Source organism: Planococcus citri, chromosome 4 (assembly GCF_950023065.1).
Source record: "Planococcus citri chromosome 4, ihPlaCitr1.1, whole genome shotgun sequence".
Taxonomy (NCBI): domain Eukaryota; kingdom Metazoa; phylum Arthropoda; class Insecta; order Hemiptera; family Pseudococcidae; genus Planococcus; species Planococcus citri.
Window position 1 is genome coordinate 61,778,199 of NC_088680.1, and position 24,213 is coordinate 61,802,411.

At 32.4% G+C, this 24,213-nt stretch overlaps 1 protein-coding gene across 12 annotated transcripts in view; it reads left to right on the forward strand.

Moving 5' to 3' along the window:
* Window positions 1-24,213, forward strand: part of PMCA (plasma membrane calcium-transporting ATPase 3) — a 246,445-nt gene that overhangs the window by 142,742 nt on the left and 79,490 nt on the right. For 11 of the 12 annotated variants that reach the window (XM_065363486.1, XM_065363485.1, XM_065363490.1 and 8 more), the window contains 3 exons: window positions 19,616-19,805; window positions 20,024-20,215; window positions 20,434-20,448. In XM_065363486.1, coding sequence (XP_065219558.1) covers window positions 19,649-19,805; window positions 20,024-20,215; window positions 20,434-20,448 — 364 coding nt within the window. In that variant the 5' untranslated portion in view covers window positions 19,616-19,648. Of the gene's footprint in view, window positions 1-10,881; window positions 10,901-19,615; window positions 19,806-20,023; window positions 20,216-20,433; window positions 20,449-24,213 lie in introns of those variants that run through there. The other variant, XM_065363488.1, reaches the window with a different exon arrangement.

Sequence of the window (24,213 nt, forward strand, 5' to 3'; positions counted from 1 at the left end):
TCCACTAAAAATTTTCCTAAAAATTCAAAAGGGATCATAAATGATCAAAAATCAATAATAAATGCCTGAAAGAATTTTAAGACTCGTCATAACTTTTTCCAAGTTCCTTCATGAAAGTTAAGGTACCTACCTACTCTAAATCTTTTCTTGAATTTTTTGAAAGTTTAACATTTATTACCTATTTAGGTACCTAATAATAAAATGTCAGAAATAGGTAATTTTTCAAGTTTTTAGTAATGTGATGAAATGTTAGATGGGTATTCATCGTGATTTTTTACACGTTCATAAGACTCCAAATTTTTAAAAATCTGACATAATTTTGAGACCATTAGAATTTTTTCAAATTTTTCAAAAGACAGAACAAATATTATAAAATTAGATTATATCATTTTTTCCCCATAGGTAATCATACTCGTAATTTAAACCTTTCCTTGCAGATGAGGAGACTTTACCAAGTGCCCTAACTTTACATCCACTTGCGCTGGGGATTTGTCCAAAATTTTCATCAAGTATCATTTGACTAGATCCTATTAGTTCAGATGAGATCTAATCTGACCCTATTAGCTCAGATCAGACCGGATCTGATTAGTTTGAATCAGATCAGATCTGGTTAGTTTGAATCAGATCAAATCTGATTACTTTATTTATATAAGATCTGATCTGATCAGTTTCAGTTCATATCAGAACTGATCTGATTAGTTGAAGTTCATATCAGATTTGATCAGATAAAATCATATCTTCAGATCTGATCTGATTAGTTCGAATCTAATCTGATTTCATTATTCCTGATTAAATCTGATTAGTTCGAATCTAATCTGATTTTATTATTCCTGATTAAATCCGATTTGATTATTCCTGATTAAATCAGATTTGATTATTCCTGATTAAATCAGATTTGATTATTCCTGATTAAATCAGATTTGATACGTTCAGTTCTGATCTGATTAGTTTGAATCAGATCAGATCTGGTTAGTTTGAATCAGATCAAATCTGATTACTTTATTTATATAAGATCTGATCTGATCAGTTTCAGTTCATATCAGAACTGATCTGATTAGTTTGAGTTCATATCAGATTTGATCAGATAAAATCATATCTTCTGATCTGATCTGATTAGTTCGAATCTAATCTGATTTCATTATTACTGATTAAATCTGATTAGTTCGAATCTAATCTGATTTTATTATTCCTGATTAAATCCGATTTGATTATTCCTGATTAAATCAGATTTGATACGTTCAGTTCTGATCTGATTAGTTTGAATCAGATCGGATCTGATTAGTTTGAATCGGATCAATTCACATTACTTTATTTAGATCAGATCCGATCTGATCTGATTAGTTTCAGTTCATATCAGATCAGATCTGATTAGCTTGAGTTCATATCAGACTTGATCAGACAAGATCATTATCTCAATAGTTCTGATTGGATCTAATTAGTTCGAATAGGATCTGATTAGTTCTGATCAAATCGGATTTGATTACTCCTGATCAGATCAGATTTGATTAGTTCTGATCAGATCAGATTTGATTAGTTCTGATCAGATCAGATTTGATTAGTTCTGATCAGATCAGATCAGATTTGATTAGTTCTGGTCAGATCAGATTTGATTAGTTCCGATCAGATCCGATTTGATTATTCCTGATTAAATCAGATTTGATTAGTTCTGATGGAATAAGATTTGATACGTTCAGTTCTGATCTGATTAGTTTGAATCAGTTCTGATATTATCAGTTCGAATCAGTTCTGATCTGATTAGTTCGAATCAGTTCTGATCTGATTAGTTCGAATCAGTTCTGATCTGATTAGTTCGAATCAGTTCTGATCTGATTTGTTAAACTCTGATCTGATTTGTTAAACTCTGATCTGATCTGATTTGTTCAAATCTGAACTGATCTAATTTGTTCAAATCTGATCTGATCTTATCTAATCTGATTTGTTCAAATCTGATCTGATCTGATCTGATATCTGATTTGTTCAAATCTGATCTGATCTGATCTAATCTAATCTAATCTAATTAGTTTGAATCGGATCTGATTAGTTCTGATCCGATCAGATTTCATTAGTTCTGATTAAATCAGATTTGATAGGTACATTAAGTTCTGATCTGATTAGTTCAAATCAGTTCTGATCTGATTAGTTCAAATCAGTTCTGATCTGATTAGTTCAAATCAGTTCTGATCTGATTAGTTCAAATCAGTTCTGATCTGATTAGTTTGAATCAATTCTGATTTTGATTAGTTCAAATCTGATCTGATCTAATCTGATCTGATCTAATCTGATTTGTTCAAATCTGATCTGATCTAATCTAATTAGTTTGGATTGGATCTGATTAGTTCTGATTAAATCAGATTTGATTAGTTCCGATAACATCAGATTTGATTAGTTCTGATCAAACCCGATCTGATAAGTGCAGTTCTGATCTGATTAGTTTGGGTCAGATCAGATCTGATAAGTTCAGTTCTGATCTGATTGGTTTGCATCAGATCAGATTAGCACATCCCTAGATCAACCAATTTAAAAAGTAATTAGGTGATCACTTCTAATCAGAATTAATTATACTCAGGTCTGCTCATACGTGTTTCATTAGAGCTAATCCAATTCGATGTGATCACATCAAATTAGCTTCAATTATTTTTCTTCGAGTTGATTCTGTCTAAAATTACCTCCACCATTTCTCAACTTTCTTCATTCACCATGAATTACTCCTGCATATAAATTTCATCCACCTAGGTACCGAACTACCGATCAGCATTTTCTTGACAGCCTGTAGGTATTTACGCTACTCACAATATCCAGGTACATATACCTTTACCTGCCATAGATATACCTATACCAGTTCGCGTGTTACAGTATTCGGTGTATGTTTAGGTATAGCTCTGCTATAGGAGTCTACACTCGTTTATTATTCCACATGAACTTGTAATGCTTTTCTCAGAAGAACGTAGGTATTATAAATAAAAAATTCTTCAAATGTAATGAAAAACGTCTACCTGTGTCAGCGATTATAATTAATAATATTCTGCAAAAGTAATTACATGCCGAGGTCTTTTATCGGATTATACACATAGCTAGCTACTATATAGCCTACAACACCTACCACGATATTTTACACGTGGTTATATGACCGAATACCTATCTAGGTAGTTTATATATAAGGTAGCACTTTTCTCTCTTCTCATACTCCACAATGTTTTATCATGATAAATGAGGCGACGCGACGCGTTCCTTTATTAGGTTCTTTGCTCGATACATGTACCACATAGAGCACAGTTGTTGGCTTATACAAAATTACCAGTAAGAGCAGACAAAGAAAAAGATGAACGTGGTGTTGTAGTTGTTGTTGTTGTTGTTGCTGTGAGGACGAAATATACTATATCAAGAAGTAGGTACCTACATATATGTGTGTGGTACGCTTTTTAGCTAAGAAATAAGCGCAGACTTATCTAAAACGATGGTATTTTCACATCCTTTCCTGTTCTTGTTTCCGTTCCAGTAACTGAATGTATCGTTCCAGCGGTTTACGTTTTACTCTATATTTCATTTCGGTATACGCAAGTCTAACTATACATAGGGAGAAGAATTTATATACAGAATACTAACACGAAACAAGAACCAACTAACATTTTCAGTTCGACTGTGCCATGCTACTGCGAATTCTACGCACTGTTTTTATGAAACTTGCACCATATCTGGGCTGGGTGAAAGTTAACTTACCAAGATCAATAACAGATTTCTCTCTTGCGCCAAAATTTTCTCACAGATGTGTTGCTTATTTAGTTATAAGGGTGATAAAATATGCTAACTTGAGTTTACTATATACAGATACCTACCCTAGGAGCTGATAATTATCAGCATTTTGTTTGAGTAAATGAAACAGGGTAAACTTTGATAACTGGAGAACATGGAACAAAACTTATATCTGTAAGTTGCTTGAAAAGCATACTTTACATTTTTTTTAAAAATTTCCCGCCATTTCTATTCTCTATTCTAGCTCGAAGCCTAAGAATAGGAATACGATGAATCAAAAATACAGCTCTAGAAATATTTCCTGGGACACCCTGTAACACAAAATTCACACGTTCGACCCAAAAAAATCCAATCAAAAATCCTTTTCTACGGTTTCAACGCAACAAAGTACACAAATATAAAGGCGTGTAAAAACGTCCAAAAGTTATCTCATTTCAGCACACGAGACAATATGTGAATTTCTCACAAGACACGACGCGAAAATGGAGGCGTATCGATTAATTGTGAAATCTGGCTTGGTGAGCTTTTGGCAATAACCTTGTACGTAATATAGGAGTACGAGTAGGTTCGGTCTACCCTTACAAGTCTTCTCGCACTACTCGTGTAAAAAACCTATAAATTTGTTCGGGTGTAATTTTTTTATATGTTTTGAAGTATCGTCGAGGGGTGTGATTTATTCGTTTTTGGAATACGAGTATTATATACCAGCGTAGATATTTTCCAAATTACTCTTAAAGTAGGGTATTGATTTCCTACATAGAGTTTATTACGTGGAAGTAGATGCTCTGATCGAGCTAAATTGAGCTTGAGAAATTTTCATTTGTCAAATAAAGAGGTCTCACGTGTCCCAAAGGATCGACGAATAGGATAGATATGTTTGTTACGAGTTTGAAAATCCGTGAAAAGGGTTACAAAATGATACTATAATATAAGTTTAAGTATATAGCTTCTTAAATTTTTAATATTGACGGAATGCGAATATAACCTACATTTTATGGTTGTCTCCTAAAAATTCTTATATTTTGCTCGAGGTAAATATTCTAAGAGTAAAAAATGTTTTATGAGCGTTTTTTTTTCGCTTGGTGTATGGTAATTCGTTGCAGCATATTTTTAGCTTGGGATTTTTTTTTTGTATGAAAAAAAAACAACTTCAATCGATATTCTTATCGAGGCTTTCTTTTTTTAGGAGAATATATTTATGAAAATACATAGAATTTTATTTTGTTTCTATGAATTTCTCAAATAAAATGGTTGGCGTGGAAGACTCCAATGGATGGTCTTAAAACTTTTCTCAAATTAAAAATTAAAAAAAATTAATTAAAAATAAAAGCATAAAAAATTTTGATATTGGATAATTTACAATGATTCTTCATAGGAGTGGGGGTAAGATGGTGTAACATGGATGAAAACCAACTTTCAGTTTTCATACAAAGTACAAACAGAGAAAGGTCCAAAAAAAAAGTACAAAAAATTCATTAATTTAAACGTTGCTGTAATTGGGTAAATTATACTCATTATTTTTGTAATTGTTGAATGCAGTTCTTTGAAGATTTCTGGTCTTTCTGAACCTAATTTTCCTCAGAATAAAGAGAAAATCATGCTTTTACGTCCTATCAACATTCCAAGGATGAAAGGTGGGGCCATGCTCTCATTTTAGGGTCACAGAAATACATTTTTATTAATTTTAGACATGTTTGATTTTTTTCAGAAATTATTGTTTTCTGATAAAATTTGAGAACATTTTAGTTATAAAAGGTCATTTTTACGGAATTTGCTCAAGATCACAAAATTGTTAGGTATAAGACTTGGTTTGGTGTTGAATTTGAGAAATTTGAGTGAAGATGACCTTGACCCAGATTTTGCCAGTGTTTCAATCTTCAGAAAGACGTGCGGGCAGTAAAAAATAGTCAAATAGTCAAAATGGGTACTAATTGAAAGGAAATGAAGAGTTTTGCGATATTATTCGATGACCAGCTCTCGCTAGAGAAACTTGGAGGGGGAAATTTGTTTGTTTTTTCTTGTTTATATGACCTTGAAAGACCTTTTTTCTTACCCCTCACCCCTCAAAGTTGACCTGGTGCAGCTTAAAGAATACCCCTTAATGTTCCTGGTGGAGGTTTCAAATTTTCAACCCTCTTCTATCCCTTTCCGGCTGCAAAAAAACCTGGATCTTTAATCATTTTTTTCAGATTTTTGATTTTGCATCATCTTTTAAGTTTCTCTGAATTTACTGGGGGGGGGGGCTTAAATTTAGCATGTACAGTCAGAAAATTTCCTAGGTTTGTGCAATTGGAAGTTTCATCTTTCAAGCCCTCCCCACTCCTTTCCAACCGTAAAAAAGCGATCTCAGCACTCTTTTTTAGAATCCAGACCCTGCCCCTCCCCCCTCCCCCCTCCCCCTCATTGACCTTAAAGACATAAAATGTGATATGTGCATTTGTGAGGGCGTCCTGGATGTGCCTTTCGAGGGCTTGGAATTTTTGAATTCACACCACTTTCATTTTCAAATATTTTTACATAACTTTTATGAGTTTTAATAAAATTTTCTGATGTTTCAGCAACATTATTTGAGATGTTTCAATAATACTTCCAATTTCGACTTTTTAATAAAATTTCTCATTTTTGGCTAATCATCACATTCTTACATAATTTTCAATCAAAATTGTGCGGAAAAAGTTGACTTTAAATTTTCAATGAAAAAATTTTAAATTTTCACACAATTTTTTTAATTTTAACAACATTTTTCTATTTTTTCCAAAATGCTTCTAATAACGAGAATTTTAGTTTTACTTTTGAACATTTTTCAATTTTCAACGTTTTTGCTTTTATTGTAAACAAATTCTAATTTCTAACAAAATTTTCAACAGAATTTCCCATTTCCATCAAAATTTTTCATTTTTAACAAATTATTTATCCTTAAAAAAAATTTCAAATTTTAGCAAAATGCTCATTTTTTAACAAAATTTTGAAATTTTTACAAAGTTTTAAGTTCTTTATTAAATTTTTAAGTTTTAATTTGGATTTTTATTTTTACAATTCTTTTCAACCTTCGACAAAATTTGCAATCTTACATTAATAAAATTTTGAAATTTTCAACAAGTTTTTAGTTTTTAACAAAATTTTTATTTTGAGAATTTTTCTCATTTTCAATTTTAAAAATTTGTTCAAATTTCAACAATGTTTCCAATTTTTAATTAAATTTGCAAGTTCACTTTGGAAGTTTCCCTGAAACTTTCAATTTTGGAATTAATCACTCATATGAACTTTTTGAAGAATTTGCGTTTAGTTTTTAACACAATTTTCAATTTCCAGCAGCATTTTTAAAAAATGGTCAACTTTTTAAAAAAAAAATTACAATTTTTGAAAAAATTACAATTTTTGAAAAAATTACAATTTTTAAAAAAGTTACAATTTTTGAAAAAATTACAATTTTTGAAAAAATTACAATTTTTGAAAAAATTACAATTTTTGAAAAAATTACAATTTTTGAAAAAATTACAATTTTTGAAAAAATTACAATTTTTGAAAAAATTACAATTTTTGAAAAAATTACTATTTTTAAAAAAATTACAATTTTTGAAAAAATTACAATTTTTGAAAAAATTACAATTTTTAAAAAAATTACAATTTTTGAAAAAATTACTATTTTTAAAAAAATTACTACTTACTTTTGAAAAAATTATAAATTTAAAAAAAAAAACAATCAACTTTTTGAAGAAATTTTCAATTTTCAACAAAATTTTTAATTTGTGACAAGATTGTTCAATTTTAACACAACTTCCAACTTCCAGCAAGAATTTGAAAAAATATTTAATTTAAAAAAAAAAATTAATTTTAGAAAAAATATTCAATTTTTGAAAAAAATGTCACTTTTCAATTTCAGAAGAACTATTTTTTGAGATTTTTTCCAATTTTCAAAAAGGTTTTCAACTCTTAACAACATTTTAAATTTTAATCAAGATTTTAAATTTCAAGAATTTTTCAATTTAAAAGATTTTTGTTGAGCTTCCAAAATAACGTTTCAAATTTCCAAGAAAATTTTTCATTTTCAACAAATTATCAACAAAGTGTTTGATAAAACTTACCTATAATTATTACAAAATTTTCACTTTTCAACAAGTTTTACTTTTTCAAAGAATTGATACTTACTTTCAACTAGATTTTTCAATTTTTAAGAAAACGTTTTGATTTCTATAACATTCGGACCGGACACTCACATAGGGGCGCTAGTGAGCTGGCTAGAATGTTTACATTTTTCAGACGGGGCTTTCTTATCAGCGTTTACGAAAGCATTAATTTCAAGGGTTAAAACTGAAAAATTAATTCGATGAACATTATTTTTACGATTATTATTGCATATTAATCATGACCGACTCATATTTTCATTTTTAACTCGTAAATCCAACGTTTTGGTAAAATACGACTGATAAGAAAGGGTTAAGAAAAAAGCCCCGTCTGAACTCTAGAACAATGGGCACACTAGCGCCATCTACGTGAGTGTCCGGCCCGAATGATTGTTTCAATTTCTGACATGATTTTTGAATGTTTAACAAGTGATTGGCTTTATTTCCAAGTATTGTGCCGACAAAATTTTTCACAAAATCTTTTACTTTTCAAAAATTTCAAAGAATTTTCAAGGTTTAGACCCAAACTCTTTTTAAGGGTTCAGATTCTGACACTTTTATTTAGCTCATTTGAGCTTATTTTGCAATCATTGAGACTCTTACGTTTTGAAATTGAAATTAAAAATACAAAATACCCCACTTTGCAGAACACCCTGTGTATAATTTTACAGAAATACCTAACGTTCAATTCTTTGACCAACACACCTTTAATAATTTCACTACATAATGTACCATTTTGTTTACCTTTGTAGGTATCATTGGCAGTTTTCTTGGAAATTTTCATTCTTCCCCCTCCTTTCCCATTTTCGCTCTTTTCTCATAAACAATTCACATAGGCTTACAACACCTATAGCTGGGTACTTATTTCGCTATTTTCTTGAGAATTAAGTGCTTATGAATATTTCACAATTAGACAAAGAAACCTTCGAACGAATATCTGTATTTCTTACAAATCTCTGAGAAATAAAAGAAAATCAATTTTTCAAATTTAATATTTATTTCTTTTAAATTGATAGGCTAACTTTTACTCCTTATTTGTACTATACTTATTCAGCCATCATGCACGTTCAAGTTCAGGAATTATTTACGTCATAGAAACATTCGTTCATCGTACTGGTTACCTTTTTTATAAAATGAATACGAATTTTTCTAGGTACATTTTTATGAAAAGAAAAGTTGTGAGTTATTTATAAAAATAATATAGTTTGTTACCTAAAAATTGTGACGTAGAATATTACAAATTATTACAATTCGATTTGGTTCAGCTAATTTCAGAATTTAAAATGGATACTTATCTATTTTTATGTCTACTTATGTCATTTGAAAAATACATTTCTCGTATTCAATGATTCTCATTCTAGTACCCTCATTATCGAGTGAAATTTAACCAATAAATCGATCGCCAAAAAAATGCTCTAGCTCGTATCAATATTGACCCACTTTTCGTACACAGCCTGTTCAAAGAACTCGACCGAATTTGTGGGGGAAAAAAGGGCCAAGCTGAGAATTTATACTGTAACGAATACGCTTATGGCGAAATATACTCGTATAAGGTACACGTGAGTTTTGATTCTGCAAAGTACATAAACACATCCGGAGAGATTCGTTCGGAGACTGTGGATTAAATTGACTAGCAGCGGAAAGGCACATATATACTAATTCCCTCAAGTTGAATTCTTTCTCCTAAAAGTACTAGGAATGGAATATATACTGAGATTCGTTGGTTTCTACAGTACAAGCTGAGGATAAAATTCACCTATAATAAATCTTTATATTTTTGTTGCTTTGTTTAATATTTAAAATATTAAGTATTGTTATGTATTCATTTCACATTTTGGTCGTCCTGGTTTTTCGTAATTTTGCCAGATTTACCGTTATTTTCTGAGTGGAATATCAATGAGTGATAGTAGAAGAGGGGAAAAAATCGAATACGCGAGGATGTTTTATTAGCGCAGCTGAAACCATCCATCGTGTCGATGATTTATTTATTTTTTTTCGAGATGATGAGAAAGAATAAGCACGAGTACGAGTGAGGGTAAAAAGTATATCGATGAATTAATTAACTATGGAGAAAAACATGGGTATCTCGGGCGTGTATCGTGTTTAACGCTTTTACTTACTTTATGAGCGATGAAGAAAGTTGCAAGTTGGATAAGTTATACGAAAAAGTTTCGCGAACGCTTTCGGGTATTTGGTTTTTATGTACCTGATGTAAATTAAGTATCGAACCAGGGTGCGTTTGTTGTGGGTGTGAATACATTGTCGCTCGAAGGTTGTCGAGTCGAGTTGCCTGATCACGACTTTGTTGTAGGTAGTTAAAAGCGAGAAAAAGTGGATGGAAATTCGTTGGGATGTGGCTTGTTTGATGATTTTTTAATCGAGTAGAGACGAAGTGAGAAGGGGAGGGGGTTCAATTTTTTCCACGCTTCAGTCTCGAAACTGAAATTCAAACGATCTAATTACTCTGAAAACTGATAAACTTGACAATTTATGAGATTCCCATCCCCCCTCTTCAGCCTATTCTCAAAACATTTCACAAATAAAAACAATTTTTTATCAATGGGAATGGTTTTAAAATATAATTAGATATTCTCGTTTAAATTTACTACGACAATTTTGCTCCAAATATGTGACTTGAGAAGATGCGAGATTTCATATTGCACATTGACCTAATTTTTGTATGTATTATCTACGCATGTGTGAATGAGGCACCTGATAAGACACATTTCGACGATTGATAAAGTACTACATAGAAATGTATTAGTCTTTAGAAGTACTTATTCCATTGAATTTCTATTTACATTTTTCTAGAGTATTTCGTCGAGTATTTTTATTTTCCATTAAGAATACCTTGATATATGTGTACACGATAAAGTTTCAAGTTGTTAAAGTCAAGAGGCTGTTATTGACGTTTATTTTTTTCAAATGCGTGTTCAAGTTCAATAGCATAAGTTATATAAGAATGCTAGAAATGTTTTATTTTTAGTTTGACAGTTTGTAAGCAACAGCAACTGCAGTATTGGCTGGTAAGTGTGGAATAATTGATGAAATATTACTACGATAGTCGATAGTGAAGTTTTGGTGTTTTGAGATGATTTTTGGATGGCTTAATTGGGTCGATACAAGGTGTCTTGATTTGAACGATTTTGAGGTGTTAGTCGATCGGATTATTTGGCTGTATCAAAGTTGAATGACTGGAACGTGCTTTTGCATTGGGATGAGTCTATTCATTTTTTATCAATGACGTTTTGAAAATTGAAAGACTGTATCTGATGAAAATTTGGAAATTTTGACTAAATATGCGAATCTAACCCTCTCTCTTTCCTCACACTAAAGCTAGTTTAGTTTCAAATGTTCAAAATTTGGGAAAAAAATATTGGAAAAAACAACTTTTTTATCCCAATTTTTTTAAAATAGCTAAACTTGGATTTTTGAAAATTTAAAAAGGAAACTTGTATACTTGAAAAATACTATTTTTGAGGTTGGCAAATTTTTGGTCAAGATTCAAAGCCCAAATCCTCGAATTTGACCAAAATAGCTCAACTCCAAATTCTAATGGTTTGAAAAAAAACTATGGTTCCCTCTTTAAAAATTGTATTTAATTGTACAAAATAATTTTACAAATTTTTAACCCTTTGGAAAAGAAAGGGAGTGTTTGAAAAAGACTGTATTTTGGTGCTGAGACTGAGAGGTTTTGGCCAATATTAAACTCATAAATCCCCTCCTCCTCTCAAAACAACTCAGTTTCGAAATTTGAAAATTTGAAAAAGAAATTTTCGACCCCTTTATACAAAGTGGATATTTTCAACAATTTTTCAGAGATTTGTTTTCAATTTCATACAAATTTTTTAGAAGGGATAAGGAGTGCTTGAAGAATCCTATTTTTTGAATGTGATGTGCCAATATTCATCCCCTCTTCCTTTCTCTGTCGTAGTGTTGTGGAAAGTTTGGTTTCATAATTTGAAAATAAAATTACTACCTTCTTATAAAATAATATGGATTTACATAATAAGAATATTTTTAGTAATTTTTGGAGATTCGTCTTCACTTTTACTCGTACCTAATTTTTTGAATGGGGACAAAGGGTGTTGGAAAAATGCTAAGTATTTGTGAACGTTGTGAATTTTTTTTTACCAAAATTCATCTTGCCTTCTCTCATCCGTCTCAAAAAGTTCGGTTTTAAATGAAAAAAATCTAAAAATACGTTGAAGAGTATACTTAGAAGTTTTTTTAAATTTTGAATCTATTTTTCATATCATTTTGGGAGAAGAGGTGAATGTTTGAAAAATAGATGCACATTTTCAGGTTTCCTTGGCGAAGATGAAACAATTGAATCAAATTTTTATAATTTTTCTTCCAATATTACCACATGATGGTACTTTTTTTTGAAAATGGGGAGAGGAGAGAAGAAGAGGGTTGAATGGTACCTTATAGTACTCCTGTTGGAAAAAATCGTTAAAAATCGAAAAAAATTGGGATGAATGAAAATTCAAGTTAAACTTTGAAAATACGTTTCTTGATTAAAATCAATCACGATCGAAAACCGATTATTCGATCACCAAAATCGATTTACTAGCGCTTTTCAATTCCATATGATCGATCATGTTTGAAATGAAAAATTGATTTTAGCACTAGACCTTCTGATCAAAAATTACCTTGTGACTTTTTAAACAATATAATAAAAAAAAAAAAAATTGAATGATTCAAAAATCGATTTATTTGTGATTTTTCGATCCCATAAGATCGATCACGTTTGGAATGAAAAATTACTTTTAGCATTAATCGAGGTCGAACATCGATTAATCGAACTTCAAAAATCGATTTATTATCGATTTTCGATTCCACAAGACCAGTCATGTACATACGAGATGAAAAATCAATAACTATAACGTTATCTAGATCCTCCCGATCAAAAATAGATCAAGGTCGAAAACCGATTAATCGGATTTCAAAAATCGATCTATCGAATTTTAAAAGTCGATTCATCAAATTTCGAAAGTAGATTCACCGAACCTTAGAAGTTGATTCATCAAATTTCAAAAGTCAATTTATCGAGTTTCAAAAGTCGATTTATCGAGTATCAAAAGTCGATTTATCGAGTTTCAGAAGTCGATTTATCGAATTTTAAAAGTCGATTTATCGAGTTTCAAAAGTTGATTCATCAGATTTCAAAAGTCGATCGATCGAGTTTCAAATGTTGATTTATCGAGTTTCAAAAGTCGATTTATCGAGTTTCGGAAGTTGATTTATCGAATTTCAAAAGTCGATTTATCGAGTTTCAAAAGTCGATATATCGAATTTCAAAAATCGATTCATTATCGATTTTGAATTCCGTATGGTCGGTCATGTTTCAAATGAAAAATCAATCATAACGTTACCGAGACCCCTTAACAAAAGTCGATCAAGGTCGAAAATCGATTTATCGATATTGAACCTCAAAAATTAATTTATCGTCGATTTTTGATTGCATAAGATTCTATCAGTAGACTTTCTTATTATAGAAAATCGATTGAAGTCATAAATCGATTAATTGAACTCCAAAAGTCAATTCATTGGTTCGTTTCATTTTTTATTTTCGTTCAATAAAAATTTAATTGACCTTAAAGGGTGATCCTACTTTTTAATGATGATTGAAAGGTGTGTAATGGAGAGAGCGGAGTTAGGAGGTTTTTGGGCACTTTTTATTTAAATTTTCTGTACCTTATTCCAGAAAATTTTAATTTTTTGAGGATAGGTATGTAATTAAAAGTTTGATGACAATTTTTCATATGGTTTCGCTCAGTTTCAAGAAATTCCCCCTCGCTTCCCCAATTTCTTCATTTGATCAGAAGTATTTTCGGTTTTTTCTCTTTATGTAAGAGTCTTAAAAGTTCATGAAAAACAAAATAGTCATCATGGAAAACTGAAAAAAATGAAAATACTTCATCTCTAAAATCCAAAACAGTTGAAAATAGAACATTGAAAAATTAAAATTTATCAGCAGATACCTGCAGAAAATCTCGTAATATTGATTTTCAGAGTTTAAGCCTTCAGCAAATTTTGTTTTTCTTTCGTATAAAAAAATTCCAAGTTTTTGAAAATGACGTAGGTATATTCTCTTTGAAATTTTTTCTGTTGAGTTTTATTCAGTCAATCGACTCAAAAATTACCAATTTTGAGATATTTTGAGCCTCTGAGCGGCTCTGACGAGTTATAAATTTTCTGCAGAAATTTCAAATTGCTGTTCAAGGGATTAAAGTGAAATTTAGCAGCTAAATTTTTTTACAGACGAAATCTTAAGACTCGTTTTCTCACTTTAAAGCTCTGTGAAATTCCCAATGAGCCATTTTCACCAAAAAAATTAATATCTGCCACTTCCATTCAAAAATTACACAAATATGCACACACGTGAACGTTAAAATAGTAGCCTATGTTCATAATACGTATAGAAAGCTTCACTGCCTCATATCACAACTCCCTTCAAGCGCAATAAAAATAACGAAACTGATGATTTGTCCAGAATAACGAGGTGATTGATTTAAAAATTTATAACTCTAGTAAGCGGCGCGCGTACATAAATACGAATAGAGGGGCTGGGCTCAGTACGTATAACCGGTAAATTACTCGAACTAGTCGTACACACAACGACGACGACGAATCATACGTACACATAAGAAGACGTATAGAAAGAGAAAAGGAAAAAAAAAATACGAAATACTAGTGTACCTAGTAGTACAGTGAAAATGGGCTAAATAATTGATGGCGATGACAGATAAAGGTCTTCGATATAAAAAAAGAGAAAAGAAGAAACATGACAACGACATGAAATTATAATCATAGCAAAATATACGAACATGTGACGCGTCGTGTCGGTGTCGCGCCGCAGCTCAGCCGTCGCACACGTACTCGTATATGAGCCATAAGGAAACGACTATATAATTATTTGAACGTTAAATAAAAGAAAAATAATGTACGGTTTAGACGTAGAGGTACCTACCTAGAATTTTGAAATGAAACAACGACGCCGACGCCATAGCCAACATTGTGCCGATCGCCGGATAATTTTTCGACTTCGAGCCGGGCTTCTGGTTTTTTTTTTGCTTTTAAAATGACGAGCACGCGCGTCTGATTCGTCGTCGAATGTGTAATGTTAAATTATTCAGATCAGGTGTTACGATCGCGTTATTCATCATTAATATGAAGTGAAGAGGTAAAAGCAAACACTAACGTGCACTAAGATGAAAGCAACCAACGTCGAAAAATATATACGTGAAAATGTAAATCGTCGTCGTCGTACTCGCTGGGGTTTAATTCATCGATAAAAAGTATACTACATACATAGGTAGGTACGTTGAAAAAAAAAAACAACAAATAACGATATCGGCGGCGTATTTGTTTAATGCATCTGCTTAGTGTAGGTCAGAAACAACTCGAATCGTGTAAATATTTAAAACACGGAACTTTTTATACTCGAATATGGGTAACCTGACGTATTGGTATTTTATGATGTCAATCGAATCGATTCGCATAGCCGAGTGAGAATAGTACGTATACGAGTGCGACCCGGCTCGTTTTTAAAATCGATTTCGAGTCAAGAAAATATAATATTGTGTACGAACGCAGGTACCTGCCTTCAATTAGGATGTACCCTGTACTTGAATGTTGCGCTTCTGAAGTGAATTTTTTTTTTAGTTTGGTGTTTAGTGATTTAGTTTTAATTTAGAGTTTGCTTATGAGTTTGGTAAATGAATGAATGGTATAGAAATATACCTACCCATGGATAACTTGTACATATTTTATTCTGTAGAGAAAACAAAAAACATTTCGAAATGTAACGTAAATAATTATTTGGAAGAATTTTCACGAATTATAAATCAATTAATCAGTCGTCAATTGATTAAGAAAAAAATTAGTGTGATTTGACATGAAAAAAAAAAATTGCTCCTGGCGCAGAACCCGCCACGTCTTTGTATATTTTTTCAAAATTCTATTGGAACTTTTGAGTTAGTTGAATTATGTATTTCGAGTATTTGTGCCTCTGCATACATTTTTGTGGATAAGAAATTCGTAATTTGGCGATTGAAATTTTACTCCTGGCGCAGAACCCGCCATGTCTGGATATTTTTCCCAATTTTTTTTTTGGAATTTTTGAGCAGTTGAAATTATTCTGGATATTTGTGCATCTATTTATGTTGATGTGGATTGAAAGAACCCCTTCACTCGACAAAATGAGCTCATCACAACAAAATCAAAATTTCAAAAAATTCAATTTTCGATTCCAAACCTAAAAAAAAGTTTAAATTTATTCAGTTGCCTTATTTTGACCTCTTTCTGACGTATTTCATGAAAAAGTTGATAAAAATCACACTCGTGGCAAAAAAAAATAAAATTGGTTTATGTTTTGAATTTTTTCGAATTTTGATTTTTTTGTGATGAGTTTATTTCATCGAGTGAAAGGTTTTTTCCACTTTTTCAACGGATACGTAAAAATAGGGGTCGAATGGGTCAAATTCACCACTCAAAACTTTTTTTCGTGTTTTGAATAAAAAAAAAACCTTTTTTCGCAAACTTTCAATTTTTTTAAATCGACTTTACGAAATAATGCCATTCCAATTTTTTAATATGTTGTTCAGCATAAAAAGTTGTCCATAATATATTTTTTTCCAGAATTTTTGAGTGTCGGAACGATATAAAAACTAGGTTTTGAAACTTTTCGAGCTAATTTTTCGTACGAAAAAAATTGGCAACACTGATTTTTATGATATCACCAAAAAGCCTTTCAAAACCCCTAACTATTGGAGAAAGTTTCATTTCGGTAGGTATCGCGGTTATCGAGTAATCCACAGCTGAAATGGATGATATTTCCAGTTCCCTGAAAATTTTGACACCCCCTAGCAGCCTATAAAAAAGGGCTGGAGGGATGCGATTTGCGCCATTGGTCATCTCTTCGGAAGGTCTTTCCACAGGAAAAAGTTCAAAAAAAATCACCGACCCCTCCCCCTTACCACTTCTTGGTCGAATTGACGTAGAATGACATTCGTGGCAAGTTTTTTAAAAAATCACTCCTGGCGCAGAACCCACCACAATTTTTGCTTGCTTTTACAAGGTTCTCTTTGGAATTTTGAGCAGGTGAAGTCATTCTAGATTGTGGGCATATGGTTATGGTTGTGTAGATTGGAAATTTGTGAACAGTCTGTTGAAAAATTGCTCCTGGCGCAGAACCCGTCATGTCTTTACTGATTTTCCCTGGATTCTTTTTGAACTTTTGAGCACTTGAAATTATTCTGAGTATTTGTGCGTCTGTTTAAGTAGGTTAGTTTAGATTGAAAATTTGTGGGAATCTTGATTACTCCTGGCGCAGAACCCGTCATGTCTTTAACGATTTTCCCTGGATTCTCTTTGAACTTTTAAGCACTTGGAGTTATTTTGGGTACCTATTTGTGCATCTATTTATGTTTAAGTAGATTGGAAATTTATGGAAAGTAAAGTCTTTTGAAAAATTACTCCTGGCGCAGAACCCGCCATGTCTTTGCATATTTTTCCTGGGATTTTTTTCCAACTTTTTAGCAAGAAGAATTGTTTTAAGTAATTTTATGTCAAATTAATCCAGTTTTTAGCTGGAGAATTGCCATCATTAGGGCGCAATTTATTTTTACCAGTAGATAGTTCCATTTTCTAGTCATGATGAGGTTCAGTATTGTAGTCTAATGATACCTACAAAAGCTGCAGCTGGGGAACTTGAAGAAAATCTGTTTGCACTGTTTTAATATTCCTTGGAAATTTTGTAAATTTAAGATTGCAAAGTTGATGTTTTTTGAAAATTTCTTTTTTAAAATCTTGCCAAGTTTTAGAGCTAGAATTTTTTTTAAAGGTAAATATCCAGTAGGTAATGAATTTTCAAGGTTTTAACCACGATCAACTTTTCGTGATGAGGTCTCGATATTATAAAGTGGAAGGGAGGAGAACGAAACTCCGAAATTTTTGTTTGAAATCGAGGGTTGGTTTTTAGGAACGTTGAGTTCGAATATCAGTTTTTTTACTGAGCCCCTGTAACGCCCTTGTGACCCCCTGGCCCCTCCCCATTCCTGAAAATTGAAAAAATCGTGTGTTCTCAAAATTCCCATTGCTTCCTCTCGTTCTCTCCTTTTTGGAAGACAGAATTATTTTCTTTTTACAAATCAAAAAAAATTGAGGACATTTTTTCACCCAGAACTACACTTTCTGAAATGCATATAGACCAAAAATATAATAAAAATGGAATATACCTACGAGTGCATCCATGTTTTTGCAAATTTTTGAAAACTTGAAAATATTTTAGGTTTTTTGTGATGTTTTGATCACTTTTTCTAATTTATTATCAGCTTTTAATCATTTTATTAGCTCTTTCAAGAAATTTAAACAACTTTTTTCAGAATTTCGTTGGATTTTTATGGTATTTTTCTGTAATTTTCAAAAAATTACACAATTTTGATGCTCACAATTTTTCTAGAATTTCGAGATATTTAAATCGTTGTCAACTTTTAATAAATTTTGTATTGTTTTAATGCAACTTTAAGAAATTTTGATGATTCATTTTTTTTGCAACTATACTGCTCAATATTGCTCAATTTTACTAAATTGTTGTGACTATTTTTTGACAACTTGTCTGCAATTGCTTGTAATTTTCAAGTGTGCGAAATTTTTGTTAGATTTTTTCAAAATTTTGAGTGATATATTATCAACTATACATACCTACAAAGTGATTTTGAAATCATTTCATGCAGGTATAATTTTAATACGTAAGTTTTAAATGTGTTTTTCACAACTTTTGTCTATTTTTGCTCAAGTTTTCTGAAACATTAATTTTTGAATATTTTTAGAGATTTTTATATCTACCAATTTTACATTTTTTCCTGTTTTTTTTTTTTTTTTAATAACATCTCAACAAATTTTTAATCAGTTCCTCCAATTTTTGGCGAATTTTTTGTCAATTTTTTGAACAAATTTTGGAGTAATTTGATCAATCTATGCTTAATGAGCTAATTTTAAACAATTTCCATGACAGCTTTTTCAATTTAGTCTTCTATAAAGGATTTTTTTACATAAAAAAATGATCTTTTTCATGTTTTTTTTTTCATCATCTGGTCTGGTTAATGTTTGGGTCAGATTAAATTTGTTCAGAAAATCTGATCAGATCCAATTCCCCCCTGGAATATTGTTTTCCTGAATTTGAGATTGTTGGGTTGGGTTCAATATTTGTTATTTTTTGGATCCGACCTCTTGATGCATTTTCCTGCAGGTTTCCATTTTTTCAAGGGAGGGGGAGTCGTCTAGATAGTCAATGCCAGTCTCAGTTCTCCAGCTTACCCCCCCACCCCCGCCCCCTCCGCCCGTCCCTTCATTTGGAATAGAGAGTACGAAAAATTATGAAAGTCTATTCTCACCAATTTTAGGTCACTGAATTAAAATAAAATAACCATTTATTTTTTATATTCGAGCTCTCCCCCACCCCTCGTTTTTCTCATCCAGGATGGGTGGGGGGGGGGGTCAAACTTAATCAGTAAATATCAGAAAGTGATACAAATCACATCACTGGTGTGGTTTAAACTCAACATTGCCACACTTCGTTTTGAAATTCCTCGGTTGACGGTAATTTTATGTAGTTCATTCATTTACCAAACTATAAAGCTCTCAAAAGCTTAGTCATATGTCGTAGATTATTCAACCATAACGACGCGATTGAATCAACTAACGATTGTTTTCCACTTTTATTTGTGATTTAGGCGGCAGTGCAGGTGCAGAGCAGGTGAAAGGCGATGGCGATGATAGACGGTCGACCTGCTCAATATGGGATTTCCCTCAAGCACCTGCGGGAGTTGATGGAATTGAGAGGGCGGGAAGGAATAGCAAAATTAAACGAATATGGTGGAGTTCAAGAATTATGTAAAAAATTATACACATCGCCCAGCGAAGGTGAGTGTCTCGATGACATTATTTTCTCTCGTATTTATATTTATGTACCTACGCGTACAAGTAGGTATAATTTATTCGCTCGTGTGTGCTGAAAAGAAAAAAAAAACGTTACACGATAAAATTTTTATTGTTGTATGTTTATACAATTTAAAATATACTTACGCGGGGTTATAGTGAAGCAGACGCGGGTACCTAAATGTTATCTTACGTAATTTTAGGTTTAAGTGGATCTCAAGCTGATTTGGAACATCGTAGAGAAACATTCGGTTCCAACACTATTCCTCCAAAACCCCCAAAAACGTTCCTTCAATTAGTCTGGGAAGCTCTCCAAGATGTAACACTTATCATTCTAGAAATAGCAGCTGTAGTTTCATTAGTTCTATCATTATACAAACCGGCAGACGAAACTGGTGAGATATATTTTATTAGCTCGTAAAATTGTTAAATATTGGTAATGCGAGGTAATTAGACTTTGCGCGGGTTTTAATTACAATTATACCGCCTTAACTTATACATCTAGTTACTTATTTAATAATATAAAACCATCTACCCTAGCTGGTAATACTGTAATATAGTAATTTTCTCTCAACTTATATTTTTCTCTGTTTCATGCTGGATGGACGAATAGCTGGTCCTCGACCAGGTAAATATCAGATGCTCTACATACGTATATCACTACGAAAGTAATTTATGAGGCTAGTACTACACCTACCTTTTACCTATGTACCATCAAGTAATTAACCCAAAAGCTACACATACCGTCGAATCGATATATTCATTTCTGTCTACTTACCTATCTTTACGAATACCTACCTTTAATATACGTTTACCAAAACCGAGCTCGCACGTAAAGATAATAATTTACGTCACTGGTTTTGATATTGAAATTTTTTATCTCTAAATACCTACGCTACGTCTATTCATTCGAGAGATAGCTCATATACCTAGCTGCAAAACGATGCTATAAATCTTTAGAGAACCATGTGCGATGCATCGTATATTTTTTCTTAATGTTTGTATAGGTAGTAGATATTAATATTTTCTTTTTTGAAAAATTTTGATCTCTTAAGGCAATTTTTGTCTCGGTTTTGGTTGTTAAAATCCTGGTGTATTTTAACTAAACACAATGGTGCAGCGAACTTGCCAAGAAGCTGTAGGAATATCGAACCTTTTGTTTGATGGGTTTTGTATAAGGAACGTCGTCGTGTTTCTCTAAATTTTAAAGCGAAACAGCGAAGTTCGTTAATTCTAATCGAAGATTTCCTAAGGTACGAGTAGATTGAAATCTTGTGTTTGGGAGGTACTTGTATTAAATTCATGATAAGAAGAGGAAGAGAGGGGTATATATTCTGGTACCTTGCGAAGTCAGAAAAACAGTGAATTACAATTTTGGAGAGTGGAGGGGGGGGGGTCGCTAAAATCACAAAAAATTCTTAAGTGGCTTATTTAAAAACTTCCACGTTACAAAAACAATAATTTTCAAAAGTGCATTTATGAGTTTGACGACTTAATCTTCGTATTTTCTTCAGTCATCAGATGGAGGGGAAGGGAGAAGATATACAGATTTTGGTTTAATTTCGAGAAAATATTCCCTTTATCTTTTTTTTTCATACGATATTTGCTTAAAAAACACTTTTGTGCACAGTTATACAAATTCCATTTTTTTCTCCTTTTTTTTTTCAACAAAGTTCTTGGTTTTAAAACCGAGCATTTAAATTCTAAATATTTCAACTCAATTTCCCATTTTTTTTTTTTTTCACGTAAAATTATTTGCTTTGATTAGAAAACTCGTCAAAAACTGAATCGATGTTCACCTCATCATGAAATTCGAGCTCAACGATGGTGAAAAATAACAAATATAAACGGTGGGAGGAAGGGAAGGTTCTACAGGTTTCAGTTTAATTTCCTGGCATTTTTCTGGTATTTTTTGTATTATTTTTTTACAATGCGACACTTGCTTTAAAAACATTTTTGTGCATATTTTCAGAAATTCTGTTTTTTTTTTCTTTTTTGTCAACAATAAACTTCTTAGTTTTAAAATTGACCGTTAGAATTCCGAAGTTTTCAACTAAATTTCCCATAGAAATGTTCACCTCATCATGAAATTCGGGCTCAACGATGGTGAAAAATAACAAACTAATTTTTAATAAGCACCTCACCATCAAAAAAGAACACCAGAATAAATCTATTCAACATTTTAGTGGTTCAAGAACAAGACAAGTAAAACTCTCAAAGTAAAAAGAACACAGCGAAGGACAATTTTGAGGTGAGGGAGTGCATGGGATTTCTTCCCACATGACCCGTGTAAAAATACCCAAGTTAGAGAAGCGATTTTCAAAAGTGCATTTACAAATTCGACAAGGGAAGGGGAGAAGGTCTAGAGGATTTAAAAAAGCTGTTAAGACACTTGGAAGTTGATCAATCTGTAAAAATGTCAATTTTTTTGGACCAAAATTTTATAAAATCATCTTGTTATTTTTCATAAATTTGGCATTATTATCTTGATTTAATAGGTACATTTCTGGAAGAGGTACTGGGCTGGAATTTTGAAAATGACCTTTGAAAATTGGCCCTTGAGGTCCAAAAATCCTCATGAAAAAAAGTTCAGAATGCTACATCAGCTTTTTGGTATCTACCTAGTTCTCAACCAAATTTTTTTCTAAATTGCAGGAATGCTAGGCAGTTAGATAGCGACTAGTGTGCCCCCAATAACAACTGCCGCTCCTCTCTGCCTTGAGCTAGTGTGGCCGCAGTCGCAACTGAGCCAAATATTTTCTGGACTGGATCAATCCACCTTGTAGGAGATGTTCCTCTCCCTTGTGTTCCAAGAAACTTGCCAAAGAGAATTCCTTTTTCAATGTTTTCCAGTCCTCTCCTGGCTACGTGTCCAAAATAACTCATTACCCTGGTTTCACATATTTTATTTAGCCTGGTTGGTTCTTGCAGTTGATATAAGAAAACTGGAAAAACTAATGTCCTGATTAGTCTTTTCCTCGTTTTTATGGAGATTTTCTGGTTGGTGGTGACTTTTCTCAACTGAGGCATCGCTGCTTTTCCAAGAGTTATTCGTCTTCCAATTTCCTTGGCTGATCCTCCATCAGCATCCACAAGTCAACCCAAATAACTGAATGAGTTCACTTTTTCAAATTCATTCAGGGCTTCGGATTCTGGTAAGTATCCAGCTCTATCAACAACCATGACCTTGGTTTTCCCCTCATTTATGAGGAGTCCCATGTCCTCACTAACCATTCTGACCTGCCTGATCAGTTCTGCCAGTTCCTCTTCATTTGCGGCTATTAAGCTGGTAGGTATTGCCAGTGTAATGGAGATTGCAGATTCTTCTTCCCCCTATCTTGATGCTGCCTTCCCAGTTCTCCACTGCTTTTTGCATGACGTACTCGCCATAAATGTTGAACAGCAGAGGTGAGAGTATGCAGCCCTACCTTACTCCCCATTCTGGATGAAACGGGTTCAACTCTTCTCCAAATACTCTCACCATCATCTCGGTCTTATCATACAGCGATTTGATTAGCTCAATTAGGTGCTCTGGAACTTTCATCTCGCGTAGTATCTCATATAGCTTTGTCCAATTGACACAGTTGAAGGCCTTTGCATAGTCAATGAAACATACCTAGTACCACAGGGATGTTGAATTCACAGAATTTTTCAATTACATATTTGTCTGATGTTCAAAATCTGCTCTCTTGTACCTCTTCCAGGCATAAAACCTGCCTATTCAGGTGGAATCTACCTATGCAAGTATGCCTTGATCCTGTTATTGATTATTTGGAGCATCACTTTACTGGCATGTGGAATCAGGGCTATTGTGCGATAGTTAGCACAATATTTTTGTATCATTTCTCTTGTATAGTGGATAGACATGTGCGCCGCTGATTTCACGCAGGCTCGCCACTGCCAATAATTCAAATTTTGACGCACCGATATCTTATCAGTGTGAAATGGTGTGAAGAATGGTCTTTAAAAATGATCTTAGAGCTCTTAAGACCCCAAATTTTGGTACTGATGTCAAATTTTTTTTTTTAATTTTCATTTCTCTCCAATTGAAGTCCCTTTTTATGTTTTTAGATTTTGGGCAAAATAGTGATCAAAGTTGAAAGTGTGGCCCTAAAATTCAAAAACCTCAGTTACCAAATTTTCTCTTTTCAACGGACAAAACTATGGGTTTGTCAGGCTAAATATGTGACCGTCTACGATAAAACTGACCATCCATCGCAAAAATCAAAAAATGTATTTCACCTATTTTTGGGCCCTAAATGGTTTAGGGAACAAAAATTCAGGAAAAAAAATTTTCGATTTTTTGCGACGGATGGTTGGTTTTATTGCGGATGGTCACATATTGCATCTGAATCATCGACCATTGTACACCATGTTCATCCCACTGTGCTGC